The following is a 25,374-nucleotide window of genomic DNA, read 5'->3' on the forward strand; positions in this document are numbered from 1 at the left end:
CACTGACCTGGTCAAAGGGGTACTGGAGTCTCAGAAATGAAAAAAAGGCACAAAACCAGCATTCACAATCCAAAACTTCATTCTCCGGGAGCTACCTCAGCCTTATTCTGTGCTAGTCGAGCTATCCAATTCACCACCTACATTTACCTCAGGTCCCTGGAGAGCCCAATCCAGCTGAGGGAATTTTTCATGATTCTATATGATTTGCTCCCTCCCACCTCCCCCAACTCCCTCCCCAGTATAATACAAACCCCCTTCCAGACCTGCTCAAGTCATCAAGGGGTGACAGAAGTGCCTGAACCATTGAGACTAATGGTAGCTTCAGCTAGACAAAGGAAAACTTGGTTGGCTGGTTGTTGGGGGATCCAGGTCCTTGGTAGCAAATGTTGTGTACCCCCAGAGTTGTGCAATTTTTCCCTCTAAATAAGCACTGAGAGGCAAGATGATGTCCGGTGACCCATTTGCCAAAGACTCCAGGCTGGAAGATAAAGAGCAGGGCTTGGTGGAAGAGCAAGGCGGATCAAGCACCGACTCCTTCAGTTTTTTTTATCCTAGGTCCTGAGTGAAACCCGAATGCTTGTCTACATCTCAGGTCCTTGGGGAATATGGAAGAGGCAAATCCTGTTTGGAGAAAGCCAATGTCCAACACAGTACTTGGTGAACATCAGGCATGTGAATGCCGAGTGAATAGGTACCGTGGGCCAAGCCGAGCCCCACTTGCTCGTCTGGGCTGGTATAATTAAGGAGGCCCAACCCAGGGTCTCCTATCCATAGGCTGAGGAGCAGTAACAGTCAGGAACAGGGCCCAGCCCACCTCCCCTAGGAGGCAGAGGGAAGGGGGCTGAGTGGTTGTCAGGCATGGTCCTCCCCATCTGCAATGTGGCGGTAGCCAGGAGGCTGGGCCTGCATCCGGAAGAGGACGGTGAGGAGCAGCACTATGAGAAGGAAGAGTATGGAGCCACAGACAGCCAAGGCCACGATCACCTCTGGGCAGGGGGAGGGGAAGAGAAAGGTAAAGTTAGCATTCTTCCAACAAATGTTGAGCATCTACCATATGCCAGGTACTGTTCTGACATACAGGGGATATGCAGGCAGCCCTCATGGAGTTTATATCTAGCACATGGGTTCTATTTTCCCAGTGCTGGAGATCAAACTCAGGGCTCACATATAGAGGCAAGTGCTCTACCACTGAGCTACATCCCCAAGCCAAATTCACATTTTAGGAGGAAAGATCCAATAAACAAGCAAATGGTAGGAACAACAGGTTAGTGATAAGTACTATAAGAAGGTCAGTCAGGGAAGGCATCAATGAAGAAGTCAGACCAGACAATGAGTGAGACAAAGATATAAGAGCAGAGTGGGGGTCAGGAAGCAACTACAGATGGCCTCAATATGGGAATAAACATGGCATGTTCCAAGATAAGCAAAACAGTCTCACTGGACAAAGTAAACAAGGGGCAAATAGGAGATGGGGCAGAGGACCAGGCTAAGGAGGGCCGGGAGGTCCTGTCGAGAACTTGGATTTCATTCTCTATGGAATAGGAAGCCACTGGAAGATTCTGACGTGATGAGAGATCAACACAGATATGAATAGAACCAGAAAGAATGCTAGAGACTTTTCAAGAGTTCAGGCAAGAGCTGATGGCATGGACTAAGGAGGGAAGAGCATGCACCTGAAAGACTAAGCTGACAGGATCTGCTAGTAGGCTGGATGTGGGTTATGAGAAAAATATTGCCTAGGGTTATACTGTCAGTAGGGTGACTAATGTGGCATTTACTAAAATGGGGAAGCCTGGAGGAAGAGCAGATTTGAGGGGAAGAGCATCTGGACGTCCATGTAGAAACCTCAAGTCAGCTGGACATGAGTTTAGCCCAGAGAAGATGTCACGCATCTGCAAGTCATAACAAAGACAGGACTTAGCATGGAGATGGTGTATGGGAGCCACGAGGCTGAGATCATTTCAGGAGTCAGGATAAATAAGAAAAGGCTGGGGAAAGCTGGGGGCCATTGTTTTATTAGTGGGGAGGGAAGCCTATAAGTAGGAGAAAAAACAGGAGAAACCAAGAAAGTTCTTTCTTTTTCCCACCTTGTGGTGGCAGGGTTTGGCAGTGCTGGGGATCATCCCAGGGCTTCTCACATGCTGGAAAAGTGCTCTACTACTGAGGTACACCTCTGGCCCCAAGGGAGTGTTTAAGGAAGGAGTGATCAAGTATGTTAATGCTGCTGAGAGGAGAGAAGCTAAGTACTGGTCACCTTGACAGGGGTGGCTTCAGTGCAGTGGAAGGTGACATGAGACTATCTGATGTCACTTGGAGAGAACAAGTAGTGAGGAAGTAAAGCCAGAGTCTAGGCAACTTTTCCATGAATTCTACCCTCAAATGAATCAGGGGAGCTGGAGGAATGGGCTTCAGGGGTCTCTGTTAGGCTCTGAGATACGACTATCCAGGAAAGAAGGGAACACTGAGGCATCAGAGGTCCTCGTGAAGAGCAGAAGCGAGGGATCCAAAGTGGAGCAGCTGCCCCTGCTTCCTGGCTAAAGCCAACTGTGAGCCGGTAGGTCTGAGGGTGGGAGAACAAGTGCTCTCTCCTGGCTGCTCTTATTTCTCAGTGATGTGAGTGAGTGCATCCCCTGAAGGTGGAGTGGGAAGAAGGGGTAAAATGTTCTCAGGGTGGAAGAGGGAAATGTCCAAGGAGATGCAGTAAGATGGCTGGAAGTGTGACAGCTCCCTCAAGATTTGTGGATGTGACCTGGGACCTGACTAGCACAGAGGCGGGCAGCAGCTCACCTGTGTCTGCAGTACTGCTTGCCAGCTGGCATTCCTGCTGCCAGTCCTTGGGCACAACGGACTCTGTGAGGTGAAGAAAGTCCTGCAGTGGGCAGCGTAGAGGGCAGCCAGGCAGGATCAGTGGCCAGGGGGCCTTCTTACTTTCATTCCGAAAGTACATCTCCACTGAGAAATTCCTGGGGGTTGACAGCAGGTGATGGGAACTACTCACCATGCCTGTAAATGAGTCCTTGGGCTGCCCCCAGCCATACCTGAGTGCCTCTTCAGAGGTCACACTGGTAGCTCAACTTACCCATTATCTTCCTGGTAGAGTTCAAATATGTGGCAGGAGGCGTAGGGGGCTTGTTCACCATTGTAGACATCCAGTGCCATTTGCAGAGCAACAAGGGTAGTGTCGTGCTGTAAGAGAGATGGCCTGTCCATCAGCACTGCTCCCCAACACCCCCAGGCACTGAGTAGAGATGAAATCCAACCACTGGCTTGGTGTCAGCACGCTGGGGAGTTCAGCATCTTACCGCAGAGTACACCAGCAGCTTAGGGAGTTGGGAGGTAGTTGCCATTAGGGTCAGGTTCTTCCGTATCTGAGCCAGCAAGACTCCTGAAGAAGAAAAGTCCTCAGTGTCACTGGCTATAGCCATCATTATCATTGGATCAGACCCATTTGCTCCTCTCAAGCTCTGCTAGTCCTGGTTCTAATCACCAACCCAGGTTCACAAGGCCCATGTCAGAACTCTAAACCACTCCCTGCCCTCCAAAAACTTTCAAATTTACAGAGGGAAGCAAGATAAAACAAGGTATCTATATTTAAACACAGATGAAGAAAGCTGCCCCTTCATCAGTGAGCTATGAGGCCCTTCCCAGTTTGATTACTCCAGTGTGGAACAAAATGTAAACTTAAGACTGCTCCACAACACACAAGATGGTGGCTCCATGCCAGGGTGACTGCCATATGTAGGTTCTGAAAACTACTGAGGTGTCAGAAAGGCTCGACAGCTGGCACACTCTTGGGTGCTGTAGCATGGAAGCTGGCACACATATTATTCTCAGTCTTCCCTCAAAATAGCCCTAGCAGTTCTCTGGGGAAGTATTCAGTCAGGGGAGGGAAGGTCTTCTGACATGGGTGAAATTTAGTAAGTATGGCAAAAAAGAAACATGTAAATCTGACTGGTCACAGGGCTAGGTGTCGAGAGAGCTGGATGACTAAAGGGGAAGACAAGGCGGAAACCTGGTTTTGAAAGAACAGAGAACATTTCATGAGCAGCCCCATAGCAGATTTTCAATGTGGAGGGGAGTGACATGCTGTCCTTGTCACTCACCCCCCTGAAGCCGGGCCTTCTCTGCCTGCTCATGGATCCCGAAGAGGAAGCGGAAGCTGAAGTCCTTTAGCTGGCTCAGACGCTGCATGGTTTGGGGTGAGGCCCAGGGTGGCAGGAGTAACCCATGGGTTTGCTGTGTATTGTATGGGGCAGGTTAACTCCCCAGGCCTAGGCCAGAGCTTCTCTGGGGGCAGCTCTCTTCCCCAGAGGGAAGGTGCCTGTGTGTGAGGGAAGGGGAGGAGAGCAGAGGTGAGGTGGAGGGGCTGGAATGGCAGGCCGTGTTGGGGCTGCAGGGCACAGGAGAGGAAGCTCAGGCACAAAGAGCAAGATTCAGCAGAAAGACGCCTGATACCACAAGAGCCCTGGGTGGAGAGGAGTAGGAACTGCTGACCACTAGCAAACATTTCCCACTCTGAGACTTTTCACCCGTGGGGGAAGTTCCCGTGTTTCACAGGGAGCAGCTTGCTGGACCTCCCCAGTGGGCATGGCGGTATTCAAGCATTGTGTTCTACCATCCTGGTGACTTGGGCCTGCTGAGGGGGAGAGAGAAGTAATCCCACTGGGCACCTCTGTGGGCTCACCTCACAGAAGAGTGTGTCATAGACATTCCAGACAGTCTCCAGAGTCAGGTCTGTAAGTCCTGTCTCATTGGCCACCATGTCCAGAAATTGCTATGAAAAATGATTTAGGGGATCAGTCCTGCCCTGGGGAAAGAGCAGTCTGATGACCTCCGGCTCAGCCCCCACTCACTGCATTCCGAATACTCTCATTCTGATACTCTGGTGTCTGCCGAGTCTCATTCTGCAGCTGCTCATAACGCGGACACGGGCCCAATGGAAACTTCAGCAGCTGCAGGCCAAAGGAAGGAAAGAGAGGCAGAGAAGTCTGAGACCAGCAATCCCATGGCCACAGTTGTCCCCCTTGCCCCTCCAGGGAAGGGTTGGCCAGTCTTACCTTGTCCTCAGTGATGGGCACAGTGTGAACAGGGATAGGCTGCCATGATATGTTAGGGTTGAAGCGCTGCATCCCATTGGGAGGGAAGAGTCCAGCCAGGTTGGCCTCAGCACTCATGAGAGTACGGTCAAAGTCCGTGCTTCGCACATACACCTGCAGAGATGGCAACATGAGTCTCACCTGTGTATACATGTAGGGGCACTCTGGCCCCTCATTGGGAACCCAAAGAGAGAACCTGTTCTTGATGGCCACCCAGAAATTATAAACCCACCATCATCCCCTTCTTTTGCCTTTCCCTCCCTCAAGGCCCCAAATATCAGCTGGGACTATCAGCACTGTGTGAAGAACTCAGACTGTGGGAATGGCTCTAGTGCAAATGTCCCTTCTCCTAGTCAAAAGTGCTTAGTCAGTAGTAGGCTGTCCCTGGTCTTTCTGAATACTCTCATTCTGACACTCTGGTGTCTGCTGAATCTCATTCTCTATAAACTGGCTCAGAGACTGGGGTGGGGAAAAATAAGGAACAGAGAGAGGGTTTGTGAAAATGGGGAAGAAGCTGGGGAAAGGCAAGCTCAGGATAAAGCTGGGCCTCAGGGAACAAATAACAAGTATAGACTCTTGAGACAGCTGTGCTGACAGTGGTAACCAGAGGAACAGCTATAGCTACCACCATCTCTCAAGTGGGGAGAGGAGCTTAGGAGCAGCATCTGTGCCACTCTTCCCTGTTCCCTTTACCTTGTCTTCCTGGTTTATCATCTGATACCCCCAGTATACTCTTAGCTTTGTGGAAACAGACATTCTATCTGTGTGGTGCACAACTGTATGCAAAACACTAGCACAGAAGGTACTCAATAAATGTTTTGGAGGGAAAGCCTGTTACTTCACAGCCAAAAACAACTTTTCCAGGCCCTTCCTTAAGTCTGAGTTGGGTGCTTGATCTGTCTTGCCTCTTCCCAACCAAGCAGGGGCAACTGAGCCTCCAGGAGTATGTTCTAGATGGTTCTTAGATGTCTCATGACCAAAAATGCAGGAGGAAGGCCAGAGTGTTCAGCCTAATCCTCAGCTTTCTGAAGGAAGAGAATGAGAATAGATCCCATTCCTCTTGTCACTTAAGTTCCCATGCTTACCTCCTGACGGTGATAAGAGGTGTTTAGAAAGCCATGGTAGCGCTGTCGCAGAGCCTGGCCCAGCTCCCAGTGCTGTAGCATCCCTTCCTGTGGGCAAGTCCAAGGGTCAAAAGGATTCAGAGGGAAGGAATGGTTTATAAACCCTATGGATTTTAGATGCTGTTGCTTTGTAAGTATACTTCTGGCTAGAAGTAGGAATGGGCTATTTTAATCCCAGGAGTCATTTATTAAGTGGCCAGCTATACGTGGCATTGTCCTAGGCATACAGTAATGTAAAGTTAAGAAACTCAGTCAGGGCTGGGGATGTGGCTCAGTAGTAGAGTGTGTACTTAGCACATGTGAGACCCTGGGTTCAATCTCCAAGCATCACAAAAACAACAACAACAAAAATCTGGTCAGTCAATACCCATGTGGGAACTGGCAGTTTAAGAGGCCCCAAGTTCTGTAATCTGCTCCAGAGGTCACTCATTTGTTGCTGTTATTTCCAGTACTGGGGATTAAACCTAGGGGCACTCAAACACGGAGCTACATCCCTAGATCTTTTTAATTTATTTTAAAATTTTGAAACAGAGTCTCACTAAATTGCCCAAGCTGGCCTTGAATTTGCAATCATTTGCCTTCACCTCCCAAGTAACTGGGATTACAGAACTGTGACACCACCATGCCTGGCCAAAGGTTATTCATTCTACAGCTAATCCTGAGGGAGAGCTGGCTTCTGACCCACCTTGGTTAGTTGACCAAACCCCTGGGGCCATTCCTCTTCCTGATAGGGGTCCTTGGGATATGTCTTCACTGGTGAACGGTCTCCATGTCGGTAAAGCTGAGGAAACAAAATGATTTGCCTACAGGTCAGAAGGGTCTCCTTGATAGGAACACAGAGCACACCTCTGCCCCGTGTTCTCTCTGGGAAGCCTCACCACTACCCACTGGAAAAGACCAGAGTTCAGGAGGATGCTAACTTGACTAAGCAATGTAACTGGAGACCATGGGGAAGCCAAAGGCACAAGTGGGAAGAAAAAAACAAAAACAAAACAGTGAGAATAATGCTTTCAGTGGGTAAAATTGAAGGGGGAAAAAAATCACCAAAGTCGTCTTTATTGGCGAGTCTCTTAACCTTTTAATCACATCCTTGTCTCAGAGAAGACTTATCCCACCTACCTGCTGATACAGAACTCCTTACCAGAACGCCCTGCCCCCCAGAATGACCCAGGGCTCCACATCGGTTCTGAACCCAGCCCCTCGAGCTCCCCAGGCCAGTAGTCTACTAAACCACATCTTCTCCTCTAGTCCTCGACCCCCATCACAAGCCCTGCCCCTCCCTCCCAGCAGGCCTTTGCCCTTCTAGCTCTAGCAAACCCTCTGGTGACACTGTCGCCCATTACCAAGGTAACGAAGCGCAGACTCCGGGCCTGGGTGAGTGGCATCACCATCAGGTTCATGCCAAGAAGGAGCTGGAGAAGAGCCGCCCAGCTCCAGCCGTGCAGTCTGCCGGCCATCATCGCTCTAGTGTGTATGCGCGCAAAGAGGGCGGAACGCGCTGAGTGGCACCAGCTGCAGCCGCCCGGACACACACGAAAGGACACACGCCGGAAGTGCGCTCGCCGCCATCTTACTAAGGGGGGGATCAGGGATGGTAGAATTTGGAAGGGAATACGTAGAGGAGTTTCGCCATCTGGCAGTGGCGGACACACGTAGGAATGTAGGGCGACATTGCGCGGCAAAAGGGCTTGAAGACCTAGTCTTGGTAAAGAGCACACGGGGTCAGGGCTGCCCCTTTCCGTACTAAGGTGGCACTTGCCCTGGGCGGGGCCGTGGCCTGGAGAGCGAGCGCCCCCTCAGGCTGGGGTGCAGCTGGTCCTGATCCCAGAGCCCGAGAGTGCTGAATTGGAGCGAAGGGTAGGGAAATATGGGGCGTCCCTCACCACGCCCCTGGCCTTCGGGTGGAGTTTGAGCCTTGGCTCGGTCCGCATTTCCCGGGAGAGGTGCAGGGCAAAACGTGTAAACAGCCCTTTGGACTCCCTGTGCCCTTGAGGTTGGTCCCAGTGTAGTCTACTGTTCATGCCTGCCCGGAGCAAAGCTTCAGAAGCCCTCTCACTTGCTTTTTCCAGTGCTTTCCCTGTCTTTCCTCTAGTTTACTTACAAGTTTCAGTTTAGAGTCAAGACGTCATACTTCTTCCCAAAGGAGTTGGGTTGGACGGGATGTTCAGACTTTCCAAACCCAAACCAATGAATCCATAAAGGAGAATTTCAGACCTTTGGAGAGAGATTTTTGGGACAGGCACATAATATAGAGTAAAAGTAGGTGGGGTTTCTGCAGAATCAGAGACCCTCTTGGCTTTGTCTCTTAGGATTCAGGTGCCGCCACTTTGGCCTTAGGACTTTGTTGTGACTCTGAGCTTGGAGTGACACAGTTTTTGAGGGATAGATCATAAACCCTTGGGATGCTTTGATTCAGATCTGCCCACTAGACGCAACTTCACCTCATCATTGACAAAACTGATCAGAACTGTTATTATCTTGCTCTAAGACCCCAGATTCGAAACACACACACACACACACACACACACACTGATCTAAACTTTACTTCAAGAAATGTCATGAAGGAGGCTGAGGAGTAAATAGAATAAGAAGGTTAGGTAGGCAAATAGCTCTTAACCTTTTCAGTCACAAGCCCCTTTATGAATTGGATGAAAATTTAGCCCTCTGCCTTCCATAAAAATGTTCACACATATAAATATACATTAGAATTTTGCTTATGATCTCAAGAGTTTCACAAATACACTTCATAGCTTTATAAACCAGCATCTCTGAATCCCTGATCTAACCTAGTCCTCTTATTTTACAGATTAGGAAAAAACTAGAGAGGCAAGTGACATGGTTCAGGAAGTTTACATGGTTCAGAAGCATGGATTCAAATTCAATTTTCTCTTCCCAACTAAATAGTCTTTGTAATGGACTGTTTCTTACAGGCTGCAAACTGCATGCAGGCTACTCAAAATGCTTTGCTAAAGTATATTTGGTAGCTCCAGAGTACCTTTAATAAAGAGATTTCTATTAAAAGAAACTTTTTCTCCTTAGTGGAATTAAGTGGGTCATGACTAACTGGCAAAATACTGCATAAATATTAGGCTTTTTAAATTTTTTAAAAAATTTATTTGCTTTATTTTATCTATTGCAGTACTGGAGATTGAACCCAAGGGTACAGTACCAGCCCCTTTTATTTCTTTTTTATTTTGTTTAATTTTTTTCAGCACAGGGAATTGAACCCAGAGGACTTCTACCACTGAGCTTCACCCCAGCCCTTTTTAAATTTTGAGGCAGGTTCTCATAAAGTTGCCCAGGTGTCCTCAAATTTTCAATCCTCTTGCCTCAGTCTTCCAAATAACTGATTACAACTGTGTGCCACTGCATCCAGCTAGATCTGCAGATCACCAAAATTTAGCAAGTAGAACAAAAGAATTGCCGAAATCCATCTTTTGCTTTTCCTCCCACTTGCTAAATGTCTATATCCTTGGTGCTTACAAGTATCCCATGTAGGAGGGATTGATGAAGCAGATGTTATTTTAATTTTTATAGTGAGAAATGATTCCAGGAAGGGTGGAGAGTAGAAGGAGATGGTAGAACCTAGAGCAGAGCCTTGATTTCCTGATTCCCCAGCTTTTGCATATTTTTTACCAGATGATTCTTTGTTCTTCACACCTTGGTTCCTAACTACAGATTAAAAAGAGAGAGAGAGAGACATGTATATGAATAGATAGATGGATACATGGGCATACCCTAGACTAAAATCATGCTCTGAAGCATGATAAGACCAGGTTTGGAAATCATTGTTCTACTCTGGTTGGCAGAAGCAAACCTAAATCCGGGTGAGTTAACTATTTTTTTTTCCATCTGGAGAGGCTGCTTTGTGTAATGGAGTAAAGTGGGGGGTTTGGTTTTGTTTTTTTATCATCATCATCATCTTGTGGTACTGGGGATTTCACCAGGGATGCTCTACCAATGAGCTACATCCCCAGCCCTTTTATTTTTTATCTTGGGTTAGTCTAGCTAAGTAGTTGAGGTTGGCCTTGAACTTTTGATCCCCTTGCCTCAGTCCCCCAAATTCCCGGGAATGCAGGGGTGCACCACTGTGCCCAGCTATGTTTTGTTTTAATTTGAATGTGAGCTTGAGCTTTTGGATCAGCTTTACCTGTATTCAAATTTGGTGCTCTGTACTTTACTGGTAACTGTCTTTTTATATTTATTGTGAGAATAAATGAAACATTGCATGTAAAGATAAATTGTGTACATGAGACTAAGTAAATGTTATTGTTCTTCTTCATTTTCTGCCCTCTGTGTCATCTCTAAAATTTATAGGTCTTAGAATTTATTCCTGACTTCTTCTATCTTGTCATTGGGATGTTGGGCAGAAGTCACTTGAGTAGATACTTGGTGGTCTGAAAGATATCCCCACCCTTTCTACCCTTCCAGAACAGTGAAGGAAGGAGCAAGAAGCAGTTGCCCCAGTCCCTTCTACAAACCCAATCTTGTGGCCTACTCCATGGGAATGAGTGCCTTTGGGGTAATTATCCAGTAGTGCATGTGACCAGGGACTGGAGAATGCTCCTATTTCTGCTTCTATGTTCCCTTTGCTGCTGGAAGAAGCCTCTGGGGGTTTGGGGGGTCAGAAATGTGACTTAGGAGGTTCCCAAGTATGTTCCTAGGAATTCTGCCTCCTGCAGGAGCCAAGGAGACAGGAAGGGACTCTAGGCCTGGGGTGCTTGGACCTAAGCCTGTGGGCTGAAGGGACTGTGTCATGAAGAGGGGCTGGCAAAGCAGAACATGGGATTCTAGCTGTGGATCACCTGACTGCTTGCTCTCGCTTGGGGCTGAAGTCCCAGGGGCTGGTCTCCAGAAGATAGCATCCTGTGGAAAGAGTGCCAACAGGTTTTGGTCTTCTCCCATTTCCTTTCCCTTCCCCTCGTTGTAAGGAACTCCTTAATCCCTTGTAACCTGAAGGGATAGCTTTGGCAGTGAAGTGCTAGCAAATGCTTTCTCCCCTAGAGGAGACCAGGCTGAGCTGACTCCCTGCCTTGGGGGAGAGGTTGCTGTGATCTACTGGCTCTACTTTGGGCAAGAGGACTCTAGCTGGGGCTTGTGTATGCTCTGGGTCCTGGGAAGCCACCTGTAGGGACACTAGAGTGTCAGTAGAAGTTGAGGATCAGGAATGGATGAAGGAGGCTTTTCTTAATTCCTGGAAAATGTGTCACCAGGCTCCAGACAATGTTATATCCCCAGTTCCTTGAAACCAGGTGTCTCCAGGACAGCTCTGACCATGCTGCTACACTGGAGCTTGGCAGGGAGGATCTGGATGGGTAATGGGACAGAACAGCTCCAGTGCCCCAGAGGCTGGTGTCCCTGGTTTCTACTGTCCCAGGACAGCAGGGGGCTTTGTGAAAATCAGAGCAGGAACACATGAGAGGAACAGAGAGCCTTGTGCTCATGACTCAGAAATGCCCAGAGCAGGGTGGGGGCCTTGTGAGGGGATAACCTTGTGATGAGAAGGAACAAGAGCAAAAGCTGGAGGCAGAAGTTTGAGATGGGGGCCGTCAGAGGGGCTTTTCTGAAATGTGAAAATGAATACACAGGCAGATTTTGCAACACCCCCAACCCCGCCTGCTATCTTCTCACATGTGTCCCTGCCCCCGCCTGTTCCCCTGCCCCACCCTGTGCTTCCTCCCATCTTTCACCAAACCCCCTTTCTTGTTCAGCTTTCCCATCCTTCTCCCTTCCTGTTCCTACTGTCCTCCCCCACCCCCTGTGTCCACTCTTTCCCTATTCCTCTGTTCTCCTCTTCCCTGGTGCCCTGTTCATGTCTGCTTCAGTCCCTCTGGCAGCTTGCCCTGGCCCCTGTCCTCTGCTTTAATGTAGGCCCATGGGAACTGAAGTTCACAGCAAAACAGGAAGAGCCTTGAGCAGGAAACTGGGAATGGGTCAGGGGGTGAACAACCAAGAGTAACCTCAGCTCCTGCCTCGCACATCCGAGCTAAAGCATCTGCAGTGCTCTGGGCCTCTCCCTGCAGCCCACCAGCCCTGGCTCCTTCCCTCTCACTTTACTGGCTCATCAGACCTGAGAGGCAACAGGACAAGAACGTCCTGCACTCTGATGCCAAGAGAAAAAGAGCACAGGGACTGGAGTGGGAACATCTGGATTCTGATCCCAGATCAGCCGCTGTGTGTGGTCTTGCGAGGCCCTCATGTGAGCTTCAGTGTTCCCTGTAAAATGGAGTTGATTTACCCTCCCTCCCTCCCTCCTGGCAGTGCTCTAAGGACTGAACAAGATGGTGAGGGACTTGTATATAGAAACAAGGACTTGGAGAGTGATGTATAGCTTCATGTGGACAGGAAGACCTATATTTGAAAGGATTGGAGTGGTAAGAATAAACACTGCCAGTTCTTGAACACTTAGTATTTGCTCTGATACTATCTGCTTGAACACGTACATTGTGCTATGATGTGTTTAATTCTCACAACCACCTTACATGGCAAAACTGTTATCTCCATTCTATTTATTTATTTTTTAATTTTAATATTTATTTATTCTTTTTTAGTTTTCGGCAGACACAGCATCTTTCTTTGTATGTGGTGCTGAGGATTGAACCCGGGCCACATGCATGCCAGGCGAGCGCACTACCGCTTGAGCCACATCCCCAGCCCTCCATTTTAAAGACACAAAGAGGTTCACAGACATAAGTAACTTGCTTGATCAAGATCACACATCTGTGCTGGGGGTGTAGGTCAGTGGTAGAGAGTTTGCCTAACATGGGATACATGGAGTCGGATCCCCAGCACCTGGTGGGGGGAATCACAGCTAAAGGGAGGCAGGATGAGGATTTGAACCCAGACTCATCCCAGACCCCAAATGCCTAGTTGAAATTGAGCCAAAAAGTATGGGATAAGGAAGATCATATTTTTCTTCTTATCCATTTATCAAACAAGAACACAGTACCTACTCTGTTGTCTCCTCTATGCCAGCTCCTGTTTCAGGGATTATGGGAGAGAGAGAATCAGTGAAACACGGTGTCTTCCTTCAGGGGTGGATCTGTGTCCCCGGCAGGAAAGCTATGCTGTGAGGCTCAATGGAGCCTTCCACCACCTCAATGGGACCATCCCCAGGATGAGGCAACTTCATGCCTTCCTGGGTCCAACCTAGGCTCCCTGTGTTGCTATCATCTGCTACCCCTACCACTGTCCCAGGTCTGCGGTTGTTCAGGGCTGACTTCCTACCAGCCCCTCTCTCCTGGCTTTCTCCCCTCTGTCCCCCCACCCCGTCCCCGAAGGGCACCCACAGACAGATTCCCTGGAAGGCCCAGCACCTGCGTCTCTCCACCCTTGGAGTTCTACTAGCTTGGCTCTGTCCTGGAGCTAGTGGGGAGAGCTTGGCCCCTTCCCAGAGGCAGGGGAGGAGGAGGGAGGCTGCGATCGCAGGCTGGGGCTGGGTGTCGCAATTCTGGGCCGAGCAGAGACCTTTGCTCCGCGAGGTGTCTATGGAGGGGAGGGAACGCTGACTCTGGAGGCTGCCGGGATCGGGGTGGGGGTGCCTGGGAAGCAGTCCTTCAGTAAGAGCAAAGAGCCTCCAGGGTGGACAGAGGAAGGGGAGAGACATGGAACCGGGCCGGTCTGTGGGGAAATGCGACTGTCTCGGTTGAGGGTAGGGGCCGGGTGGGGTGGCGCCGGCCGAGGGGGTGGCTGGCCGGGGAGGAGTCGGCCTGTGGGGAAGCTACCCCGTGGGCGGGGGCGAGGAGGCCAGGCTCCGTTTGGTCGGCGGGAGGAGAGGTGGCCCGACCCTTGTCAGTTCCTCCCTCAGTCTTTCCCCACAGTACTACTTCCCCGGGGCTCCGGGTCCCTCTGCTCAGCTCCAGTCGCCGGCTGGCCGCGCGGCCTCGGAACAGGGGACTGCACCATCCTCCTCTCCCAGCAAGGGGGCTCCAGAGACTGCAGCCAGGAAGTCTGGTGGCCTGGGGATTCGGTGGGTCTTCTCAGCAGTGGCCTGGGGCTGCATGCGTGTCTGGGGTCGGGTGGGAGGTTGTTCTAAGGACCTTAAAAAGGGTCTCTTGGGGAAAGTGCCGGGTGAAGGTGATGGGGGCTTGGGGCAGGGACAGGGTTCTGTTAGGTTGCAGGACCCCTGAGGGGAGCTGGGGAGGAGGAGGAGGTCATGGTGTGAGTTAGGGAAACTCTTGGAGCAGAGGAGCCTTGCTCCAGATCCCAGAAAGCAGTGGGAGTGAGATTTTCTGACAAGGTGCTTGTCTTCAGGGAGTGAGCCTTGATCCCATCTCTTAGCGCTACCTAACTTTGGCTCTCCTAAAACTGGAGTGAGGGGGCAAGGGCTCTGACAGACATTCCCTGATGGCCCAAAGGAGAACTAGGGAGAGAAAGGTGGCATGGTGGTCAAGAGCTTAGACTTTGGAGTCAGATTGGGCTACTGTTTTGGCTCTACCACCATCTAAAAGTGTGACTGTAGGGAATTAATCTTTTTGAACCTCAGTTTCTGCATCTGCAAAATGGGTTTTAAAAAGTCCTGTAGGTCAGGGGGTAGCTCAGTGGCAGAGCACTTGCTTGGCAGGTATGAGACCCTGGGTTTGATTCCTAGTACTGAAAAAAGAATATAACCCTGGTCGTTCCTGCAGGACAGTGTCTTGGTAATGTCCAGGGCTCCAGGAAGAGATGTCCTTGTGGCTGGAGGCACCTGTGCCTGATGTTTCTCCTGGTAAGCTTCTTTACTCCAGTCCTCTCACCTGAGCCAGAACTCCTCTGGTGGCTTCTCTCCTCTTTCAGGAATCAGCCTCCTTCGCTACCTGCATTCTGCCCTCCTGCAGAGAGCAGTCCAGAGCTGTTCTTGGTATTGCTGGCCTCTTCTCCAGACCACCTCTGCCCTGATTCTGGTACCTGGCCCTCTGGCCCTTGTAAACTCCTGCCCAGTGCTCCTCAATCTGGGCTTGCTGCTGCGGGGAGTTGGCATTCTGTTGCTTGCCCAGCTTTGGCTTTGGAGAGTTCTGTCTGATCTCTGAAATGGGTGTCCCAAAGATTAGCATCTTTGTTTAAGGTCTTGATGTGCAATGGATTACAATTGACTGGTTCTGGAGTCACAGAGCATGAGCTGGGGTATGGTTGCCCTCCGAGGGTGAAGATAGGTTTGCAGTTTCCCAGCTAGGACGCTAGGGAGTGGAGCTGGGATGGGACACGGGACCCCTCTGTGCCTCTCCTTTTGGTTCAGATTCTGCCGTGGAGCTGTGGGATCCAGATATCCAAGATGCAAGCAGCCAGGCTCGGGGAGGCCGCAGCTACGTCCTTAGGGAGGAAGCCAGGGTGCCCCAATCTGCTGAGGGGATGGGGCTGGAGTCAGCAGAACCCACAGCCCTATTCCCCAGGGCAGAGTCCCTTCCAGAGACCACAGGTGAGGAGCTTCTGTGTTTTGGGGAGGTGCAGGCTCCCTGGATATGGGAGGGACACCTTGGGGCCCTTTTCTTTATAATACTATGGTTAAAGACTTTGCATCAACTAGATCCAAGTGATCTAAGTATGAATTTTGTTTCTACCTTAGGCCTTTCTGAATTTCATTTTCATTATTTGTAAAGTGAGATTAATAATTATGGTTATATAAAGGATCAATACCTATAAAGGGCTCATACAGTACCTAGGACATAATGGCCCTGGCAAATGAGATCTACTGTGATAAATAGTCTAAGTTACTCCTTCTGGGGGCACCTGTAGTCGCAGCTACTTGGAGGCTGAGGCAGGAGGATCTCTGGAGCCCAGGAGTTGGAGGCAGTGGGGGAAACAGTGAAATCCTGTCTCCAAAAAGAGAGACTAGACTTCATATAATGAAAGGAATGAAGGTCACTGAGTGCCCAGTGACTGAGTCAGGAAGAATATTAAGGCTCTTCCTTGTATCCAGAGCTCCGTCCACAAAAGCGGAAAAAGGGGCCAGCCCCCAAAATGCTGGGGAACGAGCTGTGCAGTGTATGTGGGGACAAGGCCTCTGGCTTCCACTACAACGTGCTGAGCTGCGAGGGTTGCAAGGGATTCTTCCGCCGCAGTGTCATCAAAGGAGCTCGCTATGTCTGCCACAGTGGTGGCCACTGCCCCATGGATACCTACATGCGTCGCAAGTGCCAGGAGTGTCGGCTTCGCAAATGCCGCCAGGCGGGCATGCGGGAGGAGTGTGAGTGTGGTGGGGGGGCAGGCTGGGGAGACACTGATGGAAAGAGGGCACCCTGGTGTGAGGGCAGGAAGATGCCCATGCCTACAGGGGCTTCCTACCCGGTCCATGAGGATAGATTCAAATCTCTTCCTGGCTTTTACCCAATGCTGTCTGCTTTTCTGGAGACTCAAACCACCCCCTCTGCCCCATCCTTGCTTCCTGTAGCCCCACTTCTCCCCTCCTCACGTCTGGCCCTGTCCTTAGGTGTCCTTTCAGAAGAACAGATCCGCCTGAAGAAACTGAAACGGCAAGAAGAGGAACAGGCTCAGGCCACATCAGTGCCCCCAAGGGCCCCCTCACCTCCCCAAGTGCTCCCCCAGCTCAGTCCAGAGCAACTGGGCATGATCGAGAAGCTGGTCGCTGCCCAGCAACAGTGTAACAGGCGCTCTTTTTCAGACCGACTTCGTGTGACGGTAAGATACTTGATGGGCCTGGGGAGAGGTGGCCAGGGCACCAGCTGGCTTCTGGATGTCTGAATCAAAGTGCTTTGCCTTTTCTCTCCTTGCCCCCCTGGGTAGCCTTGGCCCATGGCCCCGGACCCCCAGAGCCGGGAGGCCCGTCAGCAGCGCTTTGCCCACTTTACTGAGCTGGCCATCGTGTCTGTGCAAGAGATTGTCGACTTTGCTAAACAGCTCCCAGGCTTCCTACAGCTCAGCAGAGAGGACCAGATAGCCCTGCTGAAGACTTCTGCAATTGAGGTGGCTGGACAGGTCAAGGGATGGAGGGAGAAGCAGTGTGGCATTGTCTGTGGGGGGGCATGCAGGCATCTGGCAGGGAGAGCCCAATCCACTGGGAAGTAGGGAGAAGGAGACTCAACTGTCCCTCAAAGGCCTGTGTCCCAAGATCAGCCCTCATTTTCTCTGGCGGGGCTGCTACTTGTGTGCAGGTGATGCTTCTGGAGACTTCTCGGCGATACAACCCTGGGAGCGAGAGCATCACCTTCCTCAAGGATTTCAGTTATAACCGGGAAGATTTTGCCAAAGCAGGTGAGAGCTGAGATCACAGAGGGACTGAGCTGGATGGACAGGTGTTGTTTGTCAAGGAGCCCATTGTGATTTCAGAGCCTGGGCTGAGGTTTGGGTGGTTGTGAAGGGAAGGCCAATGGTTTGTCCAAGAGAGAAAAGTTAGAATGTTGAAAGGCCTCTTTCAACTGCTCCAAATAGACCTCTGTCCTCGGCTGCATTAGGTCTGTTGTTTTGGAATTGGATTTCAATTAGCCTGAGGGGTTCTGGAAGTCACCTTAGAGAAGATACAGGGAGGCAGAAGAATGTCCTTCATCTTTGCTTTAACCAAATAAGAAGGTCTATTTAAATCTACATTGGATATTATAGTTCTGCATAACATTTTCCTTGAAGAAAAGACTTTATAGCTAGAAAAAAAAGTTTGAAAACCACTGAACCAAGCCTTTTATTTTATTTTATTTTTTTGGGTACCAGGGATTGAATCCAAAGGCACTTATCCACAGAGCCACATCCCATTCCTTTTTTTTTTTTTTAATGTTTTATTTTGAGACAAGGTTTTGCTAACTTGCTTTAGGGTCTCCCTAAGTTGCTGATCTGGCTTTGAACTCATGATCTTCCTGCCTCAGTGTCCTGAGCTGCTAGGATTACAGGAGTGTGCCACCATGCCCCGCTGAACCAAGCCTTTTAGTAGTCAAAAATGAACAGATCTTTTCAGATGTGCTCTTTAAGGATCATGTGGGCTGACTGTCCCCAACTTTTTTGTTTTTTGGCACTCAGAATCAATCCAGGACCCTCACACATGCTAGGCAAGCGCTGTGTCACTGACGCTCTTATGGCTGGGCTCTCTCCCCTGTTCTTTTCCAATTGCTCTTTCTGCTGACCCTCGGAACTGGAGCTGAAACATGACAAAGATACCCAGATGGCACAGTTGTAGGACAAAGGCAAACAATTCTATCCTCATCTTGTATCTGGAGTGTTTTCTCTAAGAATTGATTTACATTGTTACGTTTGGTGGCGCCCACCTGTAATCCCAGTGACTTGGGAGGCTGAGGCAGGAGGATCACTAGGTTCGAGACCAGTCTCAGCAACTTAGCAAGACCCAGTCTCAAAACTTAAAAAACAATAAAAAAGTTAGGGATTTGGGGGCTGGGGTTGTGGCTCAGTAGTATAGTGCTCACCTAGCATGCATGAGGCACTGGGTTCGATCCTCAGCACAACATAAAAATAAAATAAAGATGTTGTGTCCACCTAAAACTAAAAAAATTTTTAAAAAGGGAGGGGATGGGGCTATAGCTCAGAGGCAGAGTACTTGCCTAGCATGTATGAGGCACTGGGTTCGATCCTCAGCACCACATAAAAAAAAATCAACAAATAAAATAAAGGCATTCTATCCATCTACAACTACCAAAAAAAAAAAAAAAGTTTGGGGATTTGGTTTAGTGGTAGAGTGTCCCTGGGTTCAATCCACATTATTGCAGGAAAAAGAAAAAAAAATTAGTTCTCATTGCTGCTTTCTGTCTGATGCTGGCTTAGTGTTAAGCAGAGGTTTTCTTCATTTTTAGCTACTGGTAATGTTTGTGTGGGGAAGCAGGGTTGGGAAAAGATGGAAGACCACCAAGGAAATGTTGGAGGAACTGGAATTGGGGCTCAGTAGGAGACCAAGTAGCTTAACAACAAAGAGCAGGTCTGTAACATATGGCTGATGCTATGACTCCATTCTCAGGGCTGGGAGATCCTGGTTTCTAGGCCAAAATTCATAAGTCCTTCCCTAGTTTCTGGTGACTCAGGACACCTCATGTGTCTCTTATCTCAACATGGGCCACCCAGTGAACTTTCTAGGAAGGCCTCCCTTAACTGTAGGGCAGGGCTGGGCTGTGTTGGCCCCTATTGCCTTCTGTATATCACTGGAATATACAGGCACCTGATTGGGGTGATTAGAGGTCTTTATCTAGCTGTAAAGCCTGTTTTCTCTACCAGGCCATCTTTTTCTCCAAATTGTTTTTATCCCAGACCTCTTAGTCTTCTCCTTTAGAACACCCTCCTTCCTGAACCATTTCCAGTTTTAATATCTCTGTGTCCCTTCAGCCCTGTGACTTGAGCTATCTGAATCTGTACCTATTTATAGATTTCTTTATATAAGCCATTCTGATGTCATCAAGTTGGCTTTTAATTTCTCATTTCATCAGAAGTGAGCTTTTAGAAGGAACTAGGGGTTCTTTTTTTTATTTATTTTTTATTTGTTGTTGGTTTTTTTTTTTTTTTTCTTTGTTACTTGTTGTTTTCTTCCTTCAGGGCCTCTATTATGTTAGGTCTCCTTCCTCCTCTGCATCTCCAACCATATGCTGCCCATGATAGTAAACTAAGGATGTGGACTGATCCTATGTGAGCTGTTCATCTAGTTTAGAGGGGCTTTGGGACACACTTGGGGGCTTAAAACCTCACCAAGAAATGCTTTATAAAATAGGGTTTGCCCATTAAATGGATCAACACAGCATTTGATAAACATCAGGGTGAAAGTACAGGAAGTGACTAATCAAGAAGCCTCCCAATGGAAAAGTGTAGCAGATGGTTGCTAAAAGAAATCTGAGAAAGCCTAGAGAACAGTGTGGGTGCAAAGACTTTGAAAATGTGTGTGGGAGAAGTGTCCACTAGGTGTAGTGGCTTTAGGTCACAGTTTGTCATGTTTTAGTTTTTTTCTCTTTAAGAAGACTGGTTCCATTAAGATAAAAAATTTTAAAAATTCCAACTAACATTTACATGGTAGATACATCTATGTCACATATATTCTGAGGACTTTATGAAGCAGGTAATATTATCATCTATATTACAGATAGGAAAACCAAGGCCCAGAGAGACATAATAACTTACCCAAGGAATTGGGGTTGTGGCTCAGTTGTAGAGTGCTTGCCCAGCATCTGTGAGGCCCTGGGTTTGATCCTCAGCACCACATAAAAATAAATAAATAAATAAAGGTATTGTGTCCATCTACAACTAAAAAAAATTAAAAAACAAAACAAAACAAAAAAACCCCAAAAAACAAACAAACAAAAAATTTATTCAAGATCACACAACCTAGTAATGGTAAAGCTAGGACTCAAATCCTGGCAATCTGACACCAAAGTCCACACCCTTAACCACACTGCTGTGTTCCCTCTGGGATGTGCTATATGAAATGTATGCCTCGGGCTGGGGCTATAGCTCAGTGGTAGAGCACCTGCCTTGCATGTGTGATCCCTCAGCACCACATAAAAATAAATAAAGATATTGTGTCCATCTACAACTAAAATAATATATATATGTACATATGTATGTATATATATGTATATATATGTATGTATATATATATACATATATATATAAATGTATGCCTCATATTCAGATAAGATCATTTGTCAGCAAAAAATCTTTTTCCCTGCTGTGGGTACTAGGGATTGAACCCAGGGGCACTTTACCCCAAGTTACACCTCCAGCCTGCTTTTCTTTTCTTTTAAGACAGGATCTTGCTAAATTGCAGAGGATGGTCTCAAGTTTGAAATCTCCTGCCTTGACCTGTTGAGTTGCTGTACTCAGAAAGATCATAAATTCTTTTTTTTTCTTTCTTCCTTTTTTTTTTTTTTGTGGTACTGAGGTTTGAACCCAGGGATGCTCTACCACTTAGCCACATCCCCACCAAGGTCTTGCTAAGTTGCTGAGGCTAGCTTCCAGCTTGCAATCCTGCCTCAGCCTCCTGAATTGCTGGGATATAGGGAGGCACTACCTCGCTTGGCTTGTTATTAGAATTTTTGAGAGCCCTGTGTATCTATAAATAGAAGCATCTCTTCCTTTGGTTAAAAAGGAAGATAAAAATATCTTTTCAAGCCATGTGTAGTAGCACAGACCTGTAATACCAGCAACTTGGGAGGCTGAAACAGGAGGATCACAGGTTTGAGGCCAGCCTCTGTACTTTAGCAAGAACTTTTCTCAAAAATTATTAAGGACTGGAGATGTAGCTCAGTGGTAGGACACTCCTGATCTAGTACTAGGGTACTGCAAAAAAAAAATTAATAGCAGAATTGTTATTAATTCAAAACCTCCTATCTGCTGTGCTAAGTGCATCATGCTTTCACATTTAACCATCACAACCTCATAGATTCAGCTATGGACTCCCATTTCACAGAGGAGACTTAGGTTAAGAAATTTGCCTTACACAGCAGAACCCTGGAGACATTTTAGTGAGTTCCTGGTTGTTCCAAGATACGGCACTGGAGGAAAGAAGGAAGTTCCTGCTGCTCCTGCCACACACTTTAGCCTCCCTTCTTCCTCCCCAGGGCTGCAGGTGGAGTTCATCAACCCCATCTTTGAGTTCTCCAGAGCCATGAACGAGCTACAACTCAATGATGCTGAGTTTGCTTTGCTCATTGCCATCAGCATATTCTCTGCAGGTGTGTGGAGGGGCAGGTGGGAAACCCAGTAAGACTTGCACCCCAGAGGACTGCAGGACCTACAGGGCAGGATTGTGCGGGTGGAGCCCTTTGCTGTGATTTTGGGATGGGTGAGGTTGTGGGACACATCCAGTGATCTGGGGTAGAGGACTGAGGCCCTGGCCAGACCTGCTCCTAAACTCTGTTGGTGACCTATAGACCGGCCCAATGTGCAGGACCAGCTCCAAGTAGAGAGGCTGCAACACACATATGTGGAGGCCCTGCATGCTTACGTCTCCATCCACCACCCCCATGTGAGTTTCCCCAGGTGCCTTTTTCCTCTGCTCCATGCCTGTTCCCTGACACATCTATTTTCCCCTCAAGAATCCCTCTGCCTACATCTAGCACGGACAGTTCTCTACCTCTTCCACAACTCCCTTGCTTTTGTCCCTTTTCCTGGGGAGAAACAAAGGCTTAGCTTGTCCCTCTCCTTCCCCCAGGACCGACTAATGTTCCCACGTATGTTAATGAAACTGGTGAGCCTCCGAACCCTGAGCAGTGTCCACTCAGAGCAAGTGTTTGCGCTGCGCCTGCAGGACAAAAAGCTTCCACCACTGCTCTCTGAGATCTGGGATGTGCATGAATGACTGTTCTTCCCCATGTCTCCTGAGTTCTGGGCAGCACAGCTGAGGCCCCTTGGCTGCCTCCTGGAAGTGGAACAGATTGAGAAGGGCAAACATTCCTGGGAGTTGGGCGAAGGATATCCTCATGTAGCATTAAAGGAGAGTCAAAGGGTTGGGAGTTTTGTGGCTGCTGGGCAGTGGGGGGGCCTGCTAAAGCTGTGCTCCATCTGAAGACCTACTGACCCAACCAAATGGATGAACCTGGGGCCACTTTGCACAGAGTTCTCCAGGGCCCTGCCTCCACCACTTCCTGTTTTTCCCCACAGGGCCCCAAAAGAAATTCTCCAATGTCACTCTGTGGCTTGGCCATAAATACCTCAGGGTGGCCTCGCTGATAGGTCCCACCCTGTTTGTTGGAGGGAGATCAAGAAGCTACAGAGCAAGAGAAAACAATTTCTGAATTGGGCTTACAGCAGTGGAGGAGAAAGCCTGCATCCTTTAGGATCAACCTCCAGACTTAGAGGAGGGAGGCATGTCACAAGTAACAATCTTGGCAGTGAGGGGGACCTTCTTTTACTAGCCCCAATTATGCCATATGGGTGAATGAAATGCTGAGGCTTAGATACCCTCTCCCCAATAATAGTTATGCAGGTGGGAGCGAGTGGTCTTTCTGTGGGGGTAAGAGGAGCTGTATTTAACAGCCAATTACCTTTCACGCGTATGTGTCTAAAGCCTTAGTTTTTCCCTTGGCATCTGATAAAAAGGACGCAACCTGAAAGACCCAGGGCCAGTATCCCCTCCTTTCAGCCCCCAGGGATCTGTGGGACGGGAAGAAAAGTCCCTTGGGGCCTGGGAAGGCTGCCTAGGGTTGTGTTTGAGCGTTCAAAAGGACCGGACTCCATTTCCCAGCGGGCACCGCGGCACCGTTCTGCCCCCTTCCGTGCGTGCCTGGTGTAGGTGATACCGCGGCCGCGCCTTCCAGCCTCAAGTCCCCCCGCCACCCGGAATTGGTAGACTCACCCGGCTGGGTAGCCAGCTTTCCAGCTCAGGCGGCTGGACCCTTCCAAAACGCGAGTGGGGGTAGCAAGGTGAGGTGCGGGGAGACGGTCAGGAAGTCTCACGAGCAGTTTATCTTGAGAAGTCACTTTCAGGTCAATGAACATTTCCTTGAAATGGGCTCTATGATAATGCCTAATTAAAATCTATTTGAGCAACCTAAACAAAAGGTATTCCTTTGGATCCTCCCCTTAGCACGCAGCGGCGCTGGGCTGGCCCAGTGCTTCCCATCCCTTCCCACTCGCACACGGATAGGTGTGTGCGCAGCCTCCTTTCTTCCGAAGTCGGCTCCACCTTTCAGCGGTCGGCTTGGTGCAGCCCTGCCCCCGGGGCGAATGGTACAGCCCCAGCCCCCCTCAGCTTCCCCCTTCCGCACCGGCTCCGAGTGGTACGCGCCCCCCGGTGCGGACGCGGAACTGGAGCCCGCTCGCAGCGGCGCCTCGCGAGGTAGCGACTGACGCTCGGCTGCTGGGGGACGTCCAGCCGGCCTGGCAGGTCCCCCGAGGTTCGGGAGGTAGGACAGTCCGGGCCACTGGGGGTCCTGGACAGGCATCTGGGGACTCCTGGGGGAAGCGGGCTCTGAGAGGGACGGGCTCCGTGAAGAAAGGGTCTCTGAGGAAGGACTGAAGGAAGGTAAAGGGTCATGGATGTCCAGAGAGACTGGGGAGTCTTAGGAGGAAGGGCAGCGGCCAGAGGTGTGGGCGCTCCGGCCGCCGAGGGGGTGCGGGCTCCGGGATGAGAGCAGCTCCGCTCGGTTCCTGCCTTGCGGGCGGCGCTGGTTGCGGGGCGGGGGTAGGGAACTGTCCAGCAGGTGAGGGGGCGGGCAGAAGTGTCCAGCCCGGGTCCCAGCCGGCACTCGCGCCTGGCATGAGTGTGCTTGTGCGCGTGTGTGAGTGCGTGTGCCTTATTTCTGGTGAGGATTTGGAGAGCCACATTTGTTTCTTTAAAATAAATACATTCTCAAATATATGTGTGTATATTTTGAACTTGATGCTTCAAAATTGACTTGCTGAAGAGTAGGGAGAGTGGAGGCACCATTTAATCTCTCCTGCAACTGCTCCCCCTTTCCAGGCTCGTGCATCTCAATTCTTGCTTCTTTTCCTGCCCTCCCCTCTTCCCCAACCCTGCCTATCGCCGGCCTCATTGCTCCAGTTCTTCCTCACGCTGGACCAGTCTGTGCTGATGAGCTTGCAAGGTCACTGCCTGGGGAGGGGGAGGGGAGGAGGTGCTCACGTCAGCAAAGATGTCATATCGCCCTCGGGGTTCCTGTGGTTTTACTATGAGATCCTGCCCAAACCGAAGGACAAATCTAAACGTTTGGTTAGCGTGGCCATTTTAGGCTGAAAAGGCACGGATAACCTAAAGGATTGTGGATTCTAGATGTTGGTCATGTAGGATAGAAAGATATATGTTTTGAGTTTGATGCCTTAGGATTATATGGAGATGGGAGCTTGGTGCTCTGCCTTAGCAAATAGGGTTGAGGCAAGAGGTGGAGTCCTAGCCTATTTTGAAGATAGAGTGAGTTATAGATGGTGGTAGAAATTTTAAAGTCTGTGGAAAAGAGAGTGAGAGGAGAGAATGAGAAGAAAGCCTTTATCTTTGCAATCTGAAAAACTGAAGGTTGCTGAGATGTGGATAATCACAGATCTCAGAGCCCTTGTGGCTGAAGGAGATAAGAACTGTAGAACGTGATAATGACTTGAGTTTTTTCAAATGGTTCTCAGTGGAGAGGATCTGATATTTCACCAAGGTAGAGAGGCCCTGTGTCTAATTAGTAGTAGGAGATGTTTCAGGCCTGATGGATGAGATCTTAGCCACAAAGATCTTATGGTTTTCTATGTAAACCTATATTTCAAAGCTTAACCTAGAGTTCCAGTCCTATAAATTCTGTTTTACTTTTTTTCACTGAGTT

General features: G+C 49.2%; 3 protein-coding genes across 55 annotated transcripts in view; 2 read left to right on the forward strand and 1 right to left on the reverse strand.

Moving 5' to 3' along the window:
• Positions 1 to 61: 61 nt before the first annotated feature.
• Positions 62 to 7,724, reverse strand: Acp2 (acid phosphatase 2, lysosomal). The gene is made up of 11 exons (XM_046457493.2): positions 7,564 to 7,724; positions 6,906 to 7,001; positions 6,182 to 6,268; positions 5,058 to 5,210; positions 4,854 to 4,952; positions 4,685 to 4,774; positions 4,104 to 4,236; positions 3,303 to 3,385; positions 3,080 to 3,186; positions 2,788 to 2,963; positions 62 to 986 (listed from the first exon to the last, which is right to left on the reverse strand). The coding sequence occupies exons 1-11, from the start codon at positions 7,678 to 7,680 to the stop codon at positions 853 to 855; spliced, it is 1,275 nt and encodes a 424-aa protein (XP_046313449.1). The 5' UTR covers positions 7,681 to 7,724; the 3' UTR covers positions 62 to 852.
• A 5,962-nt stretch (positions 7,725 to 13,686) lies between these two features.
• Positions 13,687 to 22,579, forward strand: Nr1h3 (nuclear receptor subfamily 1 group H member 3). 4 transcript variants are annotated; one of them, XM_046457795.1, is made up of 11 exons: positions 13,687 to 13,779; positions 14,041 to 14,189; positions 14,848 to 14,927; positions 15,435 to 15,614; positions 16,116 to 16,382; positions 16,626 to 16,834; positions 16,940 to 17,119; positions 17,308 to 17,407; positions 21,691 to 21,804; positions 22,003 to 22,097; positions 22,284 to 22,579. In XM_046457795.1, the coding sequence occupies exons 3-11, from the start codon at positions 14,885 to 14,887 to the stop codon at positions 22,428 to 22,430; spliced, it is 1,335 nt and encodes a 444-aa protein (XP_046313751.1). In that variant the 5' UTR covers positions 13,687 to 13,779; positions 14,041 to 14,189; positions 14,848 to 14,884; the 3' UTR covers positions 22,431 to 22,579. The 4 variants fall into 4 exon arrangements, with proteins under 4 accessions (XP_046313751.1, XP_046313746.1, XP_046313757.1 ...); XM_046457790.2 differs by having other exon boundaries at positions 13,725 to 13,871; XM_046457801.2 differs by lacking the exon at positions 22,003 to 22,097 and having other exon boundaries at positions 13,725 to 13,871.
• Positions 22,580 to 22,730: 151 nt separating this feature from the next.
• Madd (MAP kinase activating death domain) overlaps positions 22,731 to 25,374 on the forward strand; it is a 46,697-nt gene continuing 44,053 nt past the window's right edge. For all 50 annotated transcript variants that reach the window (XM_058583780.1, XM_058583842.1, XM_058583808.1 and 47 more), the window contains exon 1: positions 22,731 to 23,976. The gene's annotated coding sequence lies outside the window, so the exon portion shown is untranslated. The remainder of the gene's footprint in view (positions 23,977 to 25,374) is intronic.

Source organism: Marmota monax, unplaced genomic scaffold, assembly GCF_021218885.2.
Source record: "Marmota monax isolate L192 unplaced genomic scaffold, Marmota_monax_Labrador192_F-V1.1 WCK01_AAM20220418_F8-fsc00047, whole genome shotgun sequence".
NCBI lineage: Eukaryota > Metazoa > Chordata > Mammalia > Rodentia > Sciuridae > Marmota > Marmota monax.

Bases quoted from the DNA above. Each gene is read 5' to 3' on its own strand.
- Acp2 (XM_046457493.2), bottom strand. From the start codon at position 7,680: ATGATGGCCGGCAGACTGCACGGCTGGAGCTGGGCGGCTCTTCTCCAG. The intron at 7,002-7,563 runs GTAATGGGCGAC...TTGTTTCCTCAG, and splicing joins GTCTGCGCTTCGTTACCTTG to CTTTACCGACATGGAGACCG. The intron at 3,187-3,302 runs GTAAGATGCTGA...TCTCTCTTACAG, and splicing joins AGCTGCTGGTGTACTCTGCG to CACGACACTACCCTTGTTGC.
- Nr1h3 (XM_046457795.1), top strand. From the start codon at position 14,885: ATGTCCTTGTGGCTGGAGGCACCTGTGCCTGATGTTTCTCCTG. The intron at 15,615-16,115 runs GTGAGGAGCTTC...CCTTGTATCCAG, and splicing joins GTCCCTTCCAGAGACCACAG to AGCTCCGTCCACAAAAGCGG. The intron at 21,805-22,002 runs GTGTGTGGAGGG...GGTGACCTATAG, and splicing joins CATCAGCATATTCTCTGCAG to ACCGGCCCAATGTGCAGGAC.